The sequence below is a fragment of the Chenopodium quinoa genome, unplaced genomic scaffold (assembly GCF_001683475.1).
Source record: "Chenopodium quinoa cultivar QQ74 unplaced genomic scaffold, ASM168347v1, whole genome shotgun sequence".
NCBI classification, from domain to species: Eukaryota; Viridiplantae; Streptophyta; class Magnoliopsida; order Caryophyllales; family Amaranthaceae; genus Chenopodium; species Chenopodium quinoa.
In genome coordinates, this window is record NW_018744633.1 from 2,112,387 (window position 1) to 2,128,042 (window position 15,656).

At 33.9% G+C, this 15,656-nt stretch overlaps 1 protein-coding gene and 1 long non-coding RNA gene across 6 annotated transcripts; both read left to right on the forward strand.

The window, feature by feature from the left end:
* The first annotated feature begins 1,544 nt into the window (after positions 1–1,544).
* On the forward strand, positions 1,545–9,277 carry LOC110700946 (protein disulfide-isomerase 5-1-like). The gene is made up of 5 exons (XM_021878511.1): positions 1,545–1,738; positions 4,908–4,966; positions 5,102–5,277; positions 8,549–8,652; positions 8,910–9,277. Exons 1-4 carry the CDS (start codon positions 1,598–1,600, stop codon positions 8,641–8,643), a joined length of 471 nt encoding a protein of 156 aa, XP_021734203.1. The 5' UTR covers positions 1,545–1,597; the 3' UTR covers positions 8,644–8,652; positions 8,910–9,277.
* A 597-nt stretch (positions 9,278–9,874) lies between these two features.
* On the forward strand, positions 9,875–15,408 carry LOC110700947. 5 transcript variants are annotated; one of them, XR_002507301.1, is made up of 7 exons: positions 9,875–10,076; positions 11,312–11,530; positions 12,322–12,441; positions 12,532–12,606; positions 12,672–13,148; positions 14,287–14,469; positions 15,068–15,408. It is a non-coding gene; the product is annotated as an uncharacterized LOC110700947 (long non-coding RNA). The 5 variants fall into 5 exon arrangements; XR_002507298.1 differs by having other exon boundaries at positions 9,887–10,076; positions 11,284–11,530; positions 12,688–13,148; XR_002507299.1 differs by having other exon boundaries at positions 9,887–10,076; positions 12,688–13,148; positions 15,071–15,408.
* Positions 15,409–15,656: the final 248 nt, after the last annotated feature.

The following is a 15,656-nucleotide window of genomic DNA, read 5'->3' on the forward strand; positions in this document are numbered from 1 at the left end:
GGTTGGAAGATTCTTTCAGACCCTACTAATCTTTGGGTTAAACTTATAAAAGAGAAATATCTCCATAGCTCCTCTTTTTTTACTATCAACTTCAACCTAAAGACTTACATATATGGAAAACCATTCTTGCGCAAAGGCATTCGTTGGAAAATTGGCAATGGCAATGACATTTATTTTTTGCTAGACAACTGGGTGATGAACAAGAGTCTCCTAAAAGCGTTAGAGTTACAAGGCCACCAAGTCAATATTAACTTAAAGGTTGCAGACTTTATTCTCCCCAACCGAACTTAGAGGAAATGCAAGCTTTGTTCTTTATTACCGAATTATATTGTACAGCTAATCATCTGCATCCCCTTACCAAACTCTCAAATGACTGACACACCAGTATGGGGCCCTACGCCTTCGGGAATTTTTTCATTGAAGTCGGCTACATGGATAACACATGATTTAGAGCCAAATTCTGTAAAATGGCCCCATCGTCGGATATGGAAATTGGACATCCCACCTAAACTCCAAATCTTCTTATGGCAAATAATGCAATGCATAATAGTCTTGGAGTTAGAGACATCCTTTATAAAAGAAAGATTATTCCTTTCAATCATGGCACCTTTTGTTCAGCCTATCCGGAATCTCATGACCGCTTATTTCTTACTTGTGATAAGGCCAAAGAAATTTGGAACAACACTTTAACCCAAAACTGGTTTCCTGGTACTCTTCCACCCATAGACTTGATAACGACATTACCTACGCTTTGGAAAAACAACTCCGCCCTCCGAAGATTTATTTTCTTTTTATGGAGTATCTGGAAAGAATGAAACTCTATTATTTTCAAGAATGAGAGTTTTAGCATCTCTAGAACCTTCCACCGAGCGCAATTTGCGTTCTAAGAGTGGAATTATCGCATTCTCATAGATACCTCTTTAAGCTCGGGGTCTCCAATGCAGAGATCCCAAACCCATCATCTACCTCACCCAAACCACTCCAACACTCAGTTGGTTGCATGAGAGGCACCTCCTCTCAATTCTTTCAAACTCAACTTCGACGGTTCGGTAAAAAACAACTCAGCTGCAGCAGGAGTCATCAGAGACAGTGAAGGTACACCCATTGCAGCACAAAGCTTTCAACCTTGGAACCACTGACGTCTTCGTCGCTGAAGCTTTTGGCCTCCACAAGGGAATCATTCTCGCCCTCCAACAAGGAATACAAAATCTTCACAATGAAGGGGACAACCTCCTAGTTGTCAACGCAGTAAACAATATTTGGTCGACCCCATGACAAATTGATCACATTATAGAAGATATCAAGATCTTACTTCGCAGATTCCCCCATTGGGAACTCCGACATGTCTACAGAGAAGCAAATAGAATAGCAGATTGGATAGCAAATGTTAGGCATATTGTCACTGACAAATTGGATATTCCATTTTGTACCTCTTCAGCTTTATACCCTATTCTCGCCGTAAATGATTTAGGATTGCCCTTTGTGAGGAGGGGTTCTAATTCTTTCCTTTTTCTTACCTTACTAAAAAAAAATATATATATATAAGCCGTATTTGGAGAGTATTAACGAACACGAACACGAACACGAAGAGAGAAGCATGAGAATAGCAATGGCGGACAGCAGGAGGTTTCAATTCAAAGTATCACCATGTCTTCTCCTCCTCCTTCTCCTTCTCACCATTCATACACGATGCAGAGCTGATGTTATTACCCTAACTGAAGATATTTTCTCCGACAAGGTACCAATTTTCTTTTCTATTTTTCTCGATCGATTCTTCAATTTTTTGAATTTTCTGTCATTTTCTTTTTACATTTTTTCCCAATTATTATCGTAATTTTGTTAATTATTAGCTTATTAGAATGATTAATGTTTTTTAGTATAGTTGAGATCCAGGTTATTGTGATTGATTCATTATAAGACAGTTGCTATTGATTTTTTTTTTTCTTAATTGTGATTATAAATTGTGATTTTTTGTGAAATTATCTGTAATGGTAGAAATTGGTGAATGTTAAACTAGATTTGTGATCCACATACTTTGATCAATGATTAATCTTTTAGTAAAATTATATATTGGGTTGTTGACTTCAAGTATCAGGAGTAATAGGTTAAACGTGTGTGCATTCATCCTTAATAAATCATTAGACGTAGTCGATCGATGGACTGCTGAAACTATTGATTTTATTGGAATTAGAGATTAGTATCGAACATTCGTGGTTAGCATGATGAAGCAAACATATAACCATGAGATAAGCAACCTATTTTTTGCTAATTTAGGGCTTAACATTTTTATAAATCCTGCTTACAGGCGGTAGTATTGAAATATCTACAATAAGAGGAATCTTAGTTTACAAATAATTTGGCAATAAAATGAGGTAGCAACTATCGTGGTACCGGCTTTGAAAATGAAGGAAAGTTTTCCCTGGTGAAAATCCCTAAGGATTACTTTTCCACTCATTGGAATGACTAGCCTTACAATCTTCCATAAGTAAAAATGCCTAGAATCGCCATCATCATAAGCTCCTTGATTATTTATTCATCATGGGCTGCCGTCATTGAATGCAGATACCAAGAAGTACCAACACAATTTCCTCAAAAAAAAAATAAAAATAAAAAGAAGTACCAACACAAGCGCCAGCCACAATAGCGTCCTGAAAATTAGAATTGAAAAAGTAGAGACCGTTTGAGGAATAAATTTCTAAAGGCATGCAAGCATTATGGCTGTAGGCCTGTAGCTTCATGGGCATTTCAACCATTATGGCACAGTCCGTCAGTCCTTATAATGATACTGCAACGCCAAAGGAACATTCTAGGACATTAGCTTCACTATCCTTTGGCGTTCCTTTACTTTTGGCCTGATACACTAGAGTTCTTTTTGCCAAATGACCCCTATTAGCATTATAAACCACCGACCATAAGAATTTAATCATCAAATTCTACCTTAAGTTATTTTTTTTTCCATCCTTAAAGTAATGAGTTCAGGTCTGTAAGTACAAATTTCTTCGAAAGTTTAAATATTCATGAAAGGTTCTAGTAAACTTATACTAGGATTTTATCTTTTATTCACAACCAAAATTATGCTCAGGTTAGGGCTAATAGGATTAGGTTGGATAACTCAAAGTTTAGATTTTTGAGGTGAAACAAGCACTTCTTAATTGTGGCAATAGCAGGTTTTATATAAGTGAGGGTGCAGAGATGAAAACTAGACAAATTAGACTGTAACAGTTTAATCTTGACATCTGGGGAGTAGTCTCTTCTGTCTTCAATTCCCATGCAATTAGTCAATCCCAAAAAGACTTGATCCTGGATTGCTTCTCTATGGCAGCCCTAAATAAGCTACTAGATTCTAGATACCATTGAATTTGACACCTTAGCCATGATTAGGATTAATTCTTCCTAAATTACTCTCGGAAAAATTAGCCTCATACTGAACACTAATTTTTGAATTTGCTAACCTGTAAGAACCTGGTTGATTAGTTGAGTGTATTTGAGGGCAGCTAGCCAGCCAAAGAAACACCATAACTTCTTTCCTCCCTGCCACAAATTTTCTAATCCCTAATTTGAAAGAATTAGCTTGAGTATTAGAGTTCATTTCATCAGCAATTAGAGAGCCATTAATAGAATCCATCGCTTCTTCCCTCTCTGCCTTAAGCCTCTCAGCCTTAAGCCTCTCAACCCCCCCCCCCCTCCCCCAAGCACAATTATCTCTAGCAATTTATAAAGAACATTAACCAATAAAGTAAAGAGAAAAGATGATGAATTGTTTTCTTTTTAAAAAATTCTCATGATGAAAACAGATGCTCCTAGTGAAAGCCCATAATTTAATTGTAGAATTAAAGCATTAGAAACTACACCATATCCAGCATTTCAGCATCTCCATTTCCCAGCAAACCCCTTCTTTCAAGCAACACCATTAGAAAAGATAAACTCTTCTTACTCCTTTATCTTCCTTAAAATTCTGACTTTAACCTCTTTTGGATATAAGGAAACTATCACTTTCATCTCATAAGGCCCCTATGTTTTTAACTTATAATTATGACCACGAATTCTGTGAAGTTGAAGGATTAATATACATAATAACATGGAATTAACATTATGAAAATAATTTTGAACATGTTTTTTTTTTTTTTTTTTTTTTAATTTTTTTTAGCATTCTTTATCAGTATATTTTAAGTGAATTGGACAGTGGAAATTGTTTCTTTATCTTTGAATTATTTTTTTTGGTGAATTCCACGTCCAATTCTGTGATCCATGCCTATGTGACCCTCATTTTTAAGTCATAGCATCGCAGATAAACAAAAATGAATATGAATTGATATACTTTGGGAATTGAAGCAATTTGGTGTGCTAGAGGCCTACTCCTGGATCATAATCTTACATCTGAAATGGAAATTATCTCTCTAGAAGTCAAGAGTATGCAAGTTTGGAAGCTCTTACCTCTTGCTGATGGAGAAAAGAAGTCCTCAAACCCACCCTTCCACTAAACAGTGAAAACGGATCCAAGGGAGACCTATTAATCACCCTGTAAACAAGGCAGCATTGCAGCAAATAAACTCTGATACTTGATTATTTGCAGCTGTGCAGTGCAATTATTCAATGCTGAAGCTGTAAAGTAGCCTATGTTGAGTTTGCAATGTACTAAATGATATATTTTGAATTCTTAATTGATACTTCCAAAGAAACGAATCATAAATTATTGCCTTTCTACCTCTGAATTTATTTGTATAAGTCGTGTTCTGCTCCCCTTCCCTCTAAAATGATGTTCTAAACCCTTACATTCAGCATATGTCCATTTTAGGAGAGCTGATTGATTTACTATCGTCTAACTTTTATTAACAATGGACTAAAGTTCTTTATAAGCTGACAACTATGTCTCTGGTGTATTCATTGCACAATTGAATTTTGTGTAGATAAAGGAGAAGGATACTGCTTGGTTCGTGAAATTCTGTGTTCCATGGTGTAAGCACTGGTAAGAAATTATCTCTACTTTAGAATTTATAGCTGGGTTTAGTAGTGAATGGTGAACTATAAATTATAATTTTTTTTATTTATTTTTAGTTATTTTGTATTGGCTTCTATTAATTCTAATACTGGGTAATTTCAGTAAGAATTTGGGATCATTGTGGGAAGACTTGGGGAAGGCCATGGAAGGGGAAGATGAGATTGAAGTTAGACAAGTTGACTGCAGTACTAGTAAACCCGTTTGTTCCGAAGTTGATATTCATTCATATCCAACATTCAAGCTCTTCTACAATGGTGAAGAAGTTGCAAAATATCAGGGTAATTATTTCGGTCATCTGAATGATATGTCTGTTTTTATATGGAACTGTTTATGCTTCATTGCTATGGCTTGGCTAATTTTTTACGTCGGATCAACATTCATATTTCCTGCTTAACGGAAAACCAAATACAATGTTGTTAGATGATTAACTCTTATTATGCCTGATTTTCTTAGTTGACTTTTTACTAAATTTTTAGATATAAACCAGTTAAAAAGGACTGCCATTGAATAATATTTCCCTTTATCGTGGCCTGAAATGAAATTTAAGTACCAATTACTAAGAAAGTACGTCCTTAGGCCTTGGATTATATGATAAGCTCAAACTTTTTTACCTTCATACACCATATATTTAGATTACTCGTAACAGCCACTAGTCTTGGAGACCCTTTTTGTTATTTTGAGTCTCGAATGCCAAGACCCAACTTATCTAACTTTAGCCCACCAGAAAAGCTATTTAATCCAAACTAAGGCTGCTAATTAACATTTGAAGAGTAGGTGATTAAATCCTTATGAACTCGTGTTCTACCCAGAAAATGTCGAGGATGGACTTGCATCCCCACTTAATAAGCTCATCTTAGTGCACTGCCCTTTAGCCAGTCAGAGCATAATTCTTTGCTTGCAAATATCTGCACACTATTTTTTTTTTTTTAACCTTTTTGTTTACCAAATAATCTTATACCAAGTTCTTATGGAGGACTCATTTTTTGTAAGAGTAGAAACCAATCTCCTTGAAACCCCTAACGGCATTAAGTATTTACGGGAGCCAAAAATCTCTGGCCATCCAACTGCGCTTTTGAAGATGCTTCCTGAATTTATTTCTGTGAATATTATGCTTATAGCCTCTTCGCCATATTTGTCCTTTTTGCATCATAGCCTGAAGAAGTATAAGGATAGCAGCCTATTTATAAGAAGTAGTCTGAACCCCTATAGAGTCTACTCTGTGCTACAACATTCTTTCATCCTTGACAATCAAACACTCCAAGAACAGAAGGGTCCTATAAGTAGCTTCAATCAACTTGAGGATTTCTGAAGTAAAGGGAAAAAGATTTCTGGACTTTGAACACCTGCGATGCAAGCAGGACCTATATAGAACCATGACAGAACATGTTTAATAAATGAGATTCACCTAGCATTAGATAGCATCCTTGCAGAGATAGGATGACATTTTTACAAGACTACCATAAGACTAGTGTTGCTCTATGGTACAGAATGTTGGGCTTCTAAGAAGGAGCACATTAAAAAGATGGAGGTTATGGAAATGCGTATGTTAAGATGGATGTGCGGGAACACTGTAAGAGATGGAATCAGAAATGAGTTATTCGCAAGAAAGTGGGGGTGGCAGTGCGGACAAACTAAGGGAAAATCGCCTATGTTGGTTTGGGAATGTAAGGCGGAGACCTGAGGGTGCATCGGTACGAAGAGTGGAAGAGTGGGACTATGGAGGGGTTAAACGACGGAGAGGGAGACCGAAAATGACTTGTTTGGAAGGAGTTAGGGAGGATATGAAGTATATAGATTTGCACGAGCATGATCGTAAGGTTGGAGGAGAGAGATTTTTGTGGATGACTATGGAATAATCATTTTTTGGTTCATGTAGCCGACCCACTTATGGGATTAAAGTGATTGATTGATTGATTGAATCTGATCAAAATAGGTATCAGAATCGAAAGTGATAACTCAGTCGGGCAATCTGATTATCTGAGAGTGTCTACTTAGATTCAGGAACCTAATTTATGATGTAGAGAGGCCAAACTCAAGTCGTTCATGACACATAGCTCTTCTCTCTAAAACAATTTTTTACCCCAAGGCCTAGTGATGGAGCAAGTTTAGTTTTTTTTTTTTTTTTTTTTTTTTTTTTTTTTTTTTTTGTGGGGTGGGGGGGGGGGGGGAAGGAATAAATTTAATCTATTAACACTGCTTGCTTGTGTGTGCTGTGTGTGGACAGGTTTTGTTTGCTAAAGTAAAGCTCAAGAATGTAAGAAAACAGCATGTCAAACAAGCTTTATTAGTTTATACTACCCAAGTACCAGGAGACAAATGAAAGTGAGGTCGAGGCTTCTACTGTATTGCATGACCCTCAATCCCAATACTCCTATTTAGAATTTTCTATCATAAAAGCAGAGAACTAAATATATGAACCTCATAAAGCCTACCTTCCCCTATCTCTCCCATATGTAACATTATTGATCTGCAAGTACACCAAAACACATTTTGGACGGACTCACTGAACATATATGATTGCTAGCAACTAATTCCAAACATCCTGGCCATTCACTGTGCAAAAAGAGTTGATATTTTTGGTTATCAGCTCATCCATGAGATAGGGAAAGGAATATAGAAATAAAAATGAAAGGAAAGAACTAAAACATACTTTCCAAACTTAAGCATCCTTAATATATTGAAAATTTAGTTGCACATTACAGCATTCATCAATGAGTTTGGTTTCTCATAAAGGACTAAAATATTGGTATCTAAAAAAAAAGAACTCAATGTGAGCTTTTACACTGGGATGGTGGAAGATACGTAGGGAATCGTCTAGCACTCTAGCATGTGAAGAGGCTAGAATTTGCTTGTTAATGACCAGAAGTTACAGTTTGACAATATTAACTAAATTCTTGTACATATGTCAAACAAAGGTATGTGTCCAGTTGTTATACTTAATAGTGTTAATTTTCTTTATAAGCGTCTTCTCTAGTTATTTTTCTTTTTGATAACCTTCTCTAGTTATTTTTCTAATCCCATCTTTGTATTAGAATTTTAGAACACCTAAACTAGCAATCAAGTGGAAGGCCAAACCCACCCCCCACCCCTTATTTTTTTTTCCCCGATCATGTGCATCCAGGTACTATGACCTTTCTATTCCTAGGGTTGGGTTTATTTATAACCATGTAAGTGAGTTGAGAAATCTACCATCGTGGAGGTGAAATGAAGAATTTGTGTTGTGCTCATCATTCTTGTATCTGGTTGAAAATATGGTTTTGTACTTCAGCTGTGTAGAATTCAATGTTCTTGATTTTGTTTTTCTGTTTGCATTTTGTAATGACCACTAGTAATGTGTTCATGAAAAAACATTTCTCTGAAAAGACATTCAAAACATGAAATTTGGAAAATCTTGCTATTTTAGATTATGAAGTACAGTATTTTTGTAAAAAGTGCTTTCCAAGTGTTTTTGGGTAGTAATTACTTTTAAAAGGTTTGTAATAATTGTAGTTGATAAGATTTTGATTTTCTGACGCTTTATTTCTCCCTTTGGTCTTGTTATTATTTTAGGGAAACGAGATGTAGAATCACTTAAAGCATTTGTTTTGGAAGAAACAGAGAAAGCAGCAGCAAAAGCAGAAAATGACATTGACAGAGAATTATAGCTTATATTGGTATGCAGAAGACAGCCTAATTAACTTATTTTAGTTAATATGTCTATATGAACTTGGTAGTCCTTATATTTCCTTTTTTATTATAAACTTTCCAAATCTTAGTTTTTTACGTAACTTTATACAGTTTGAGCTTATTAACTCTGAACTGAACTTCATTATCCTAAAATATGTGGAAGTAGAGTGAACAAAAAAGGGTTATCCAGTTATGTTTGTATAGTTTATGAATTTCAATTACATGTTTATTTGTCTCATTGCAGGATTTTACAGAAGCTGGTATGGTATGTTATCATCAGAATCAATGTGCAAAATGTGGCAAGCCTAGAATTCAGAAACCGATCATATGATTGATCCCAGGGTTGTCATCAGAATCAATGTGCAAAATGTGGCAAGCGTAAAATGTAGTGATCATGAATAATTTTTGATATTGAATGTACATTGGCGTTCATCAGCCCATAACTTTGAGATTTCTGCTAGCTATGCAGTCTTTATTCTATTATACCACAGAGGATGGGTCGATATGAAAAAGAAAACGCATGTAACATTAGATTAATTAACATTGTACTGAATATTGCAGCGTCTGGCGTGCTGGAAAGTTATTATATACGGGCTGAATTTTCGTTTTCCACTGTTGTCACTGTTATGGTCTTATGGATGCAATTTTTTCAATGCAATTAATTAAAGTTTTCGATGGCCATTTCTGAAAGCAGTCACGTACCTGAAACGTAAGTAGGTAACTGCAATATTATACAAAGTATTAGTTATATAAATGCAATCATTGAAACACTAGTACAATTGAAACACAACCGTAATTTGTGCGGGTGCATTGAGCTATCCTTTTAGCTCATCATTTTATATGAAATTGTTTTATGACATCGAGCAAGAGATTGATGTGCCCATAGATAGGTACACTCGAGTGTATAATGTAACCGGTGTTTACTTTTCGAAAATAAAATCCAGATAAATAACCATTATCAATTAACCATGGAACTTATCATGTATTCATGTTCTTTGTCTTCTTCCTGCTGACGTCGAATAAAATAATAAATAACCCACGCCATAGAAAAAGGAGATAAAAGTTTTAAGGTGGCGCAGAAGATAATCATGCAACTCCCACAATTATTGGTTATTGTTATCCCACTTGGCTAGCCACATAAAAACAAACCTTGAAGAATCATTGGCACACAAAGAAAGTCACGATAACATTGACTACAAATGTGCCAAAAATCATTTTGTTAAGTATTTGAAACATCAGTAAAGAAGAAATGAAAGATTTACTTCGCAGGAGAGATGATGCCTAATTTGAAACCATAATAAGTTCAACTTTGGTATCATTTCTCTTGCATAGTGAACCTTTCATCTTCTTCTACGAAAATGGTGCTTTGATGATGATCGATCATGGAAGCTTAATGTGAAACCCGAAGCAGGTAAACTCGATGTTTATGCTTGAAAATCGATATACATTACATATTTCATTTTTATTGCTTGTGTTTATGAGCTATATCTGAAGCACCTTGTTATTTGTTAAAGTTGGAGTTATTGGTTCTAACCCTCAATTGTATGCTTAAAAATTAAGATTAATCTCTTATGGCTATGTCATAACTTTGGGATGTAAACTATGGGATAAACTTTGTGATGGTTAAATCTGTAAATTTGACAGTTTGATTTAATTACCATTTAAGCCTACTTGACTTCTTCAGTTCTTATTGATTGTCACTTAATAGTAATTGACTAATTGTCACATTTTATAATCCAATTCTTGTTATTTTTTTATTTTTTTTTTATTTTTGAAGGAACTCGTCTTATCTTCGCTTAAATGAAATTTTTTTTTGCTGAATTGTAATTTTTTTTACTAGACTTAAATTATCTTTTATAAACTGAAAGTATTGTTACTAATTAAAAATTATTTTTTACTAATTTTTCATTATATTTGTTCATTAAAGTTACATATGTTTACTAAATTGAAATTGCTTTAATTGAATATTATTATTATATTCTTCAAAAAAAAAAAAAAAAACCATATTATTATTGTAAAATGAATAGAATATGGCCTACTTCGTATATTGCCATGGTCATTTTTTGTTATTGGCACTATTCTCTTAACTCTAACTAGCTCTCTATGCAAGTGTGGATTTTATTTATTTTTAAATCTACCAGTTGCGGCCTAGCGTACTTCGCGCAATCCCCCAATGACGGTGATTATTATTGTTAAATAATTATCCGGTGGTTTTGTTACACGACAGTTATGTTTGGGTAGTGTTTGAATGTTGTAAGAATCCGAAATATTAGAGGCAATTTAAGAGAGAAATATTGCATTTTAAGTTATTACTAGGTTAGTTCCCGTGCCATGCACGATAATTTTCAATAAACCATTATTAAACTACCTTTATAAATAGTTTTTTATAGACAAATTAAACTCTAGAAATGTAGTTGTCAAATTTTGATCAAAATAAAAGATTACGAAAGATATGTTAGATAAAAAATGATGTAGGAAATTATCAAATTTATGTTAAGAATGCTATTTTAAAGCTATATAAGAATATTTCCATAACCATTATAAAAGTGCAAAATTTGCTACTATTCCTTATGAATAGTATTTTTTGGTGTTATGACATAGCTGCCCTTAATTTTAAGGAATTGCCGACTTTGCCAAAAATAACAGGAATTGCCAATTATGCCCCTTCTTCCCACCGACTTACTTGGCCTTGCTTTCTCACCGACTTCCTCACCATCTTCCCCCTCTGTCTAAAGGAAAAGGGTCAGAGTATTTAGGGGAATCAAGGAGAGAGAAACCTAGAGAGAGAAACTTCTGCAACTCAAGACCAACGATTGTCCTTTCGACGAGGGTGCTTCGATTTTCCGATCTCGTCACATTCATCAAGTTCGATCTCGTTTCTCTTTCTCAATTTAGTTTCAAATTTTTGGGCTTTACTTATTCGATTGTCGTGGATTTTTTGCATATATATTCCTGTTATTTTCGATATGTTTTCGAATTTTTTGGGTTGAATCTTTGTGGGTGTATTTCTGATTAATCGTTTTGTTTTCAATGGGGTTTATTTGATCAATTTGTTTTCATTTTTTTGGGTTTATTTGTTCGTTTTTTTTTCTCGATTTTTTAAGGGTTTATTTGTTCTATTTATTTTCGTTTTCTGGGTTGAAATTTAGTGCCTTCTTTGATTGTTTGGTGGTTTTTTCGGGTTGAATTCGAGTGATTTATCGTTTTTTGGGTTGATTTTTTATATTGTTAGTAGCATTATTGTATGATTTGTAACAAATTGTTGATCTACATGTACAATTCTATCTCCCTTTACTCTTTCTTGTTCTAATTGGTTCAGTTTTCATCTAGCCTTTAATATGAATAGCTTACTTGTTATCTTTCTTTTTTTTTTGGAAGATTGTTAATTGCATGTTGAGATTGATTTTGGATTGAATTGAAGCCAAAAAATGTGAGTAAATACAAATTCTATTATAATAAATGTTAATTTAAGCGGAGTGCGGGGAATCAATCTAAACTTTCTTAAAATTTCAAACCATATGTAAATAGAGTAGTTTTAATAGGAGATCCAATATTTTCATAATGTAAATTACATTTTTGTATGGGATTTTTTTTTTTTTTTTACTCTAAAGGTTGGTATCAAACCATGCTTAATGTATGCTAATCTATCTTTGCAGCTATTTTATCTGAGAAGGAGATGCACTTGACTGGAGTTTATGATTTAGTTGCTGTGTTAACTCACAAGGATAGAAGTGCTTATTCAGGGCACTATGTTGGTTGGGTGAAGCAAGATAATGGTTAGTGGTGGAAAAACATATGTTTAAGCTATCTCTGATACGAAGTATTATTCTAGATTTTTCAATTCTTATAGATTTTGTTGCTTCCAGGAAAGTGGATTGAGTATGATGACAACAACCCAATTCCCTAACGAGAAGAAGACATTGTGAAACACTCTGGGGGAGGTAAGCTAAATGTCTACTAACCTGCTTTCTTACGAAGTTTACTTCTAAGCGCCGCTTTCTTATAGATTTTGTTGCTTCCAGGAAAGTGCGTTCCTCAATCCTCCAATGCCTTCAATTTTCAGTATCCTTTCATTCTTTGGCAGATATCTTTCTTTGTTTATTTATGTTTAGTCATTTCTCAGGTTTTTTGGGATGTTTAGTCTGTTGAATTTGAATTCTGGGATTTGGAGTTTTATTTAGTATTGTTGGATTTCTATGTTGAGGGAATAAATGAATTTATTTGTGTACTTTGATCCAAAAGTGGTCATATGGCGGTAGTGTGGTTGAGAATTGGCTGTAGCTGATTGTTGCGACTTTGGGTGTGTGGGAGGTTGGGGTTTGGGTGGCTAATTATATTTAATTTTTTTTTCTTTAAAATTATTTTTGGTTTTAGATTTTTCCTGAAATTTTGTTCTTTTATCTCTTATAATTACAGATATATGTTTGAGTTCCTTCCATCGAATGACCTTCGGAGCTTTTCCTACATTGATGGAGCTAGCAAGGTAATGTGTTTATATATATCATCAAATTTCAATTTTCTCTCTTATATTCGTATATATTAGCTAGCGAGGTAATGTGTTTTATATATCTTTAAAAATTATTGAGTCAGCAACTCAGTATATTCAACTTGCTCTCTTAAATTCAGTATGTTTTATCCTATTGTTCTATAGACCGTAATGTAATAGATTATTGATAATTATATTTTATGGGGTAGGTTGCTTTTTTGGCTGGGTTAAAATTTCCCTTCATTCTCAGTTTTGATGAGTGCTTTGTATTTGTACATTAATTCAGTAGCAATTCTCTATTTTGATTGTTGGTGTGCATTTGTTTGTGACTTAATATAGACATGATGGTACATAAAAGGTATTGAAGAATTTTCTTAACCTCAAACTGCTGCATCATGACACTTTGTAAGGGTAGAAAAAGAATTGAATTGATTGTTGTCCTTGTGAAGATTTTTTATACTGTTTTTGCTTCAAATGCTTGTATAGCTTTAGCCTTTAGATCGAGGACTTGGATTGGTTTAATAATATAAAAGAAACTGATTCTTGTTTAGAGGTTTTTTTTTTTTTCCTTTTTTTGACAGGGTGTTTTTAGTTATTGAACTTCCCATATTGTTTATTATCCTATTTGAGCTACCTGGAGTATTTACTCTTGTGTAGTTTCTTTGGTTAGGTGGAGGAATTTGGTTATGCTATCATTATGATTTGGCTATTTCACATGTCATGGTGCTATTTTATTGAATGTAATATTATTTAGCCTCTTTAATGGATGGTATAGGGTTATATGAATTTCATGGTTATTGTATAAGAAGTGAATTGGAGCTTAATTTGCATTAGATTTTTTTGCTCCAATGATTGCGCTCTTAATGATCTGTACAGCTGTGAGTTATATAATTGTTGGTGCTTGGAGTTAAATAAGGGTGGTGATAGATTTTTTTGTGAATAAGTTTGGGAATAGCGGTCTTGTTAACATACTTCGTATATGACATTGCAACAAACTTAATTGATATTATTATGTACTTTTACCAAAATTCAGTGAGAGTTATGTTGTCAAGATTAATCTTGTGTCTCCTCTCAACTTCCTTGTATATTTGTAATGTTTGTCCATGCTATTGATCTTCTCTTAAATTTTGTGCAGTGTTAAGCAAGTTGCAATTATTGGGTCCCAACTTCTATTGAACTTACCAAACATTTTTGTACAAAGGTGTTGATTTATTTTTGATCTTTTGATACGTAAATCTGTACCGAGTGCTCCCTGCATATACCGGAGGATCTACGGTTGCTTCATCAGTTCAGTCTGCCTGTAGTGCTCAGTTTAATTGTGAGTTTTTTTTCCTTTACATTCTGCATTGTAATAGGTTCGTTGCTTAATTGGTATGTTGTCTGTTGATGCATGTATGATTTTGATTTTGGAACTTTTGTGGTGGAGAGTTTACTTCCCATAATCTGGGCATCGTAGGATAGTAAATTAGTGTATACACGTCCATGTCATGGGATTGATTGCAGCAATCTGCTAAGAAAGGAAAGTGATGTCGGTTTGACGTTCATGTCATGGGATTGATTGCAGCAATGTAAATTATTTGTAGCCTTACTAAAAGATCATTGTCCTATTGAATGATTTGACATTGATATACTGTAAACCAAATTGTATTATATTGGTACAATTCCTAAGTTGTGAATTTACCATAACAATTAACAACTTCAATAGATTTATTATACTTCATGTCCAACATTTTTAGAGTAGCAATTTCCGACTTGAAAGTCGATGTCTTAAAGGAATTTTAGTTATCAAGTCACTACTTTCTATGAGAAGTACTCAGTTGATTGTTGATTATCCGAAACTATGAAGAAGTCATAAGATAATTTAAACTGTATTATACCTATAAATCTATAACTATCCTTAATTCTTCTTGCTTCAGCAGGTGGATGAGCCAACTCGCTCGACACCAAGGAAGAAATCAATTAACCCACCAAGTATGACATCAATAGATGAACTCCGAACACCCGACTTTGAAGCCTTGTTGAAATCATTTTGGGGCTTTAGGTCTGGAAAGCAGACAAAAGGTGATGTGAAACATATATACGGACAAGAGGGTGTTTTAACTAAAGTGAGTCAGTAGTTTAATTGTAAGATGCATCTATAGTATTATGTAGAAACAATGTACACTTATACTGTATATGTATACAAACCATGTAGCTTCAATTTCCTTAGATAATCAAAGGTCACTAGATGATGCCCGTGCGATGCACGGTTTGTTAGTATTTTTTTTTTAAGAAAATATTTTTCATATTTATGTTATTAAAATTGTTATTATATTAGTTTTAAAATATTAGAATAAAATTCCTAATCTCAAAAGATAATATTTTGTATTTAATTAATTTAATCTTTAAAATCTCATTAGTCAATTTTACTTACGTGGCACTTGAATTTTTTAATTGTAAAAGAAATTAATAATCTCTTATTTAATTAGTTACAACTTAAATTTACAATCCTACGTGGCGCGCTAA

Coding starts and splice junctions, on each gene's coding strand:
- LOC110700946 (XM_021878511.1), top strand. CDS start 1,598: ATGAGAATAGCAATGGCGGACAGCAGGAGGTTTCAATTCAAAGTATCA. Junction 4,967..5,101: donor GTTCCATGGTGTAAGCACTG/GTAAGAAATTAT, acceptor GGGTAATTTCAG/TAAGAATTTGGGATCATTGT. Junction 5,278..8,548: donor AGAAGTTGCAAAATATCAGG/GTAATTATTTCG, acceptor TTATTATTTTAG/GGAAACGAGATGTAGAATCA.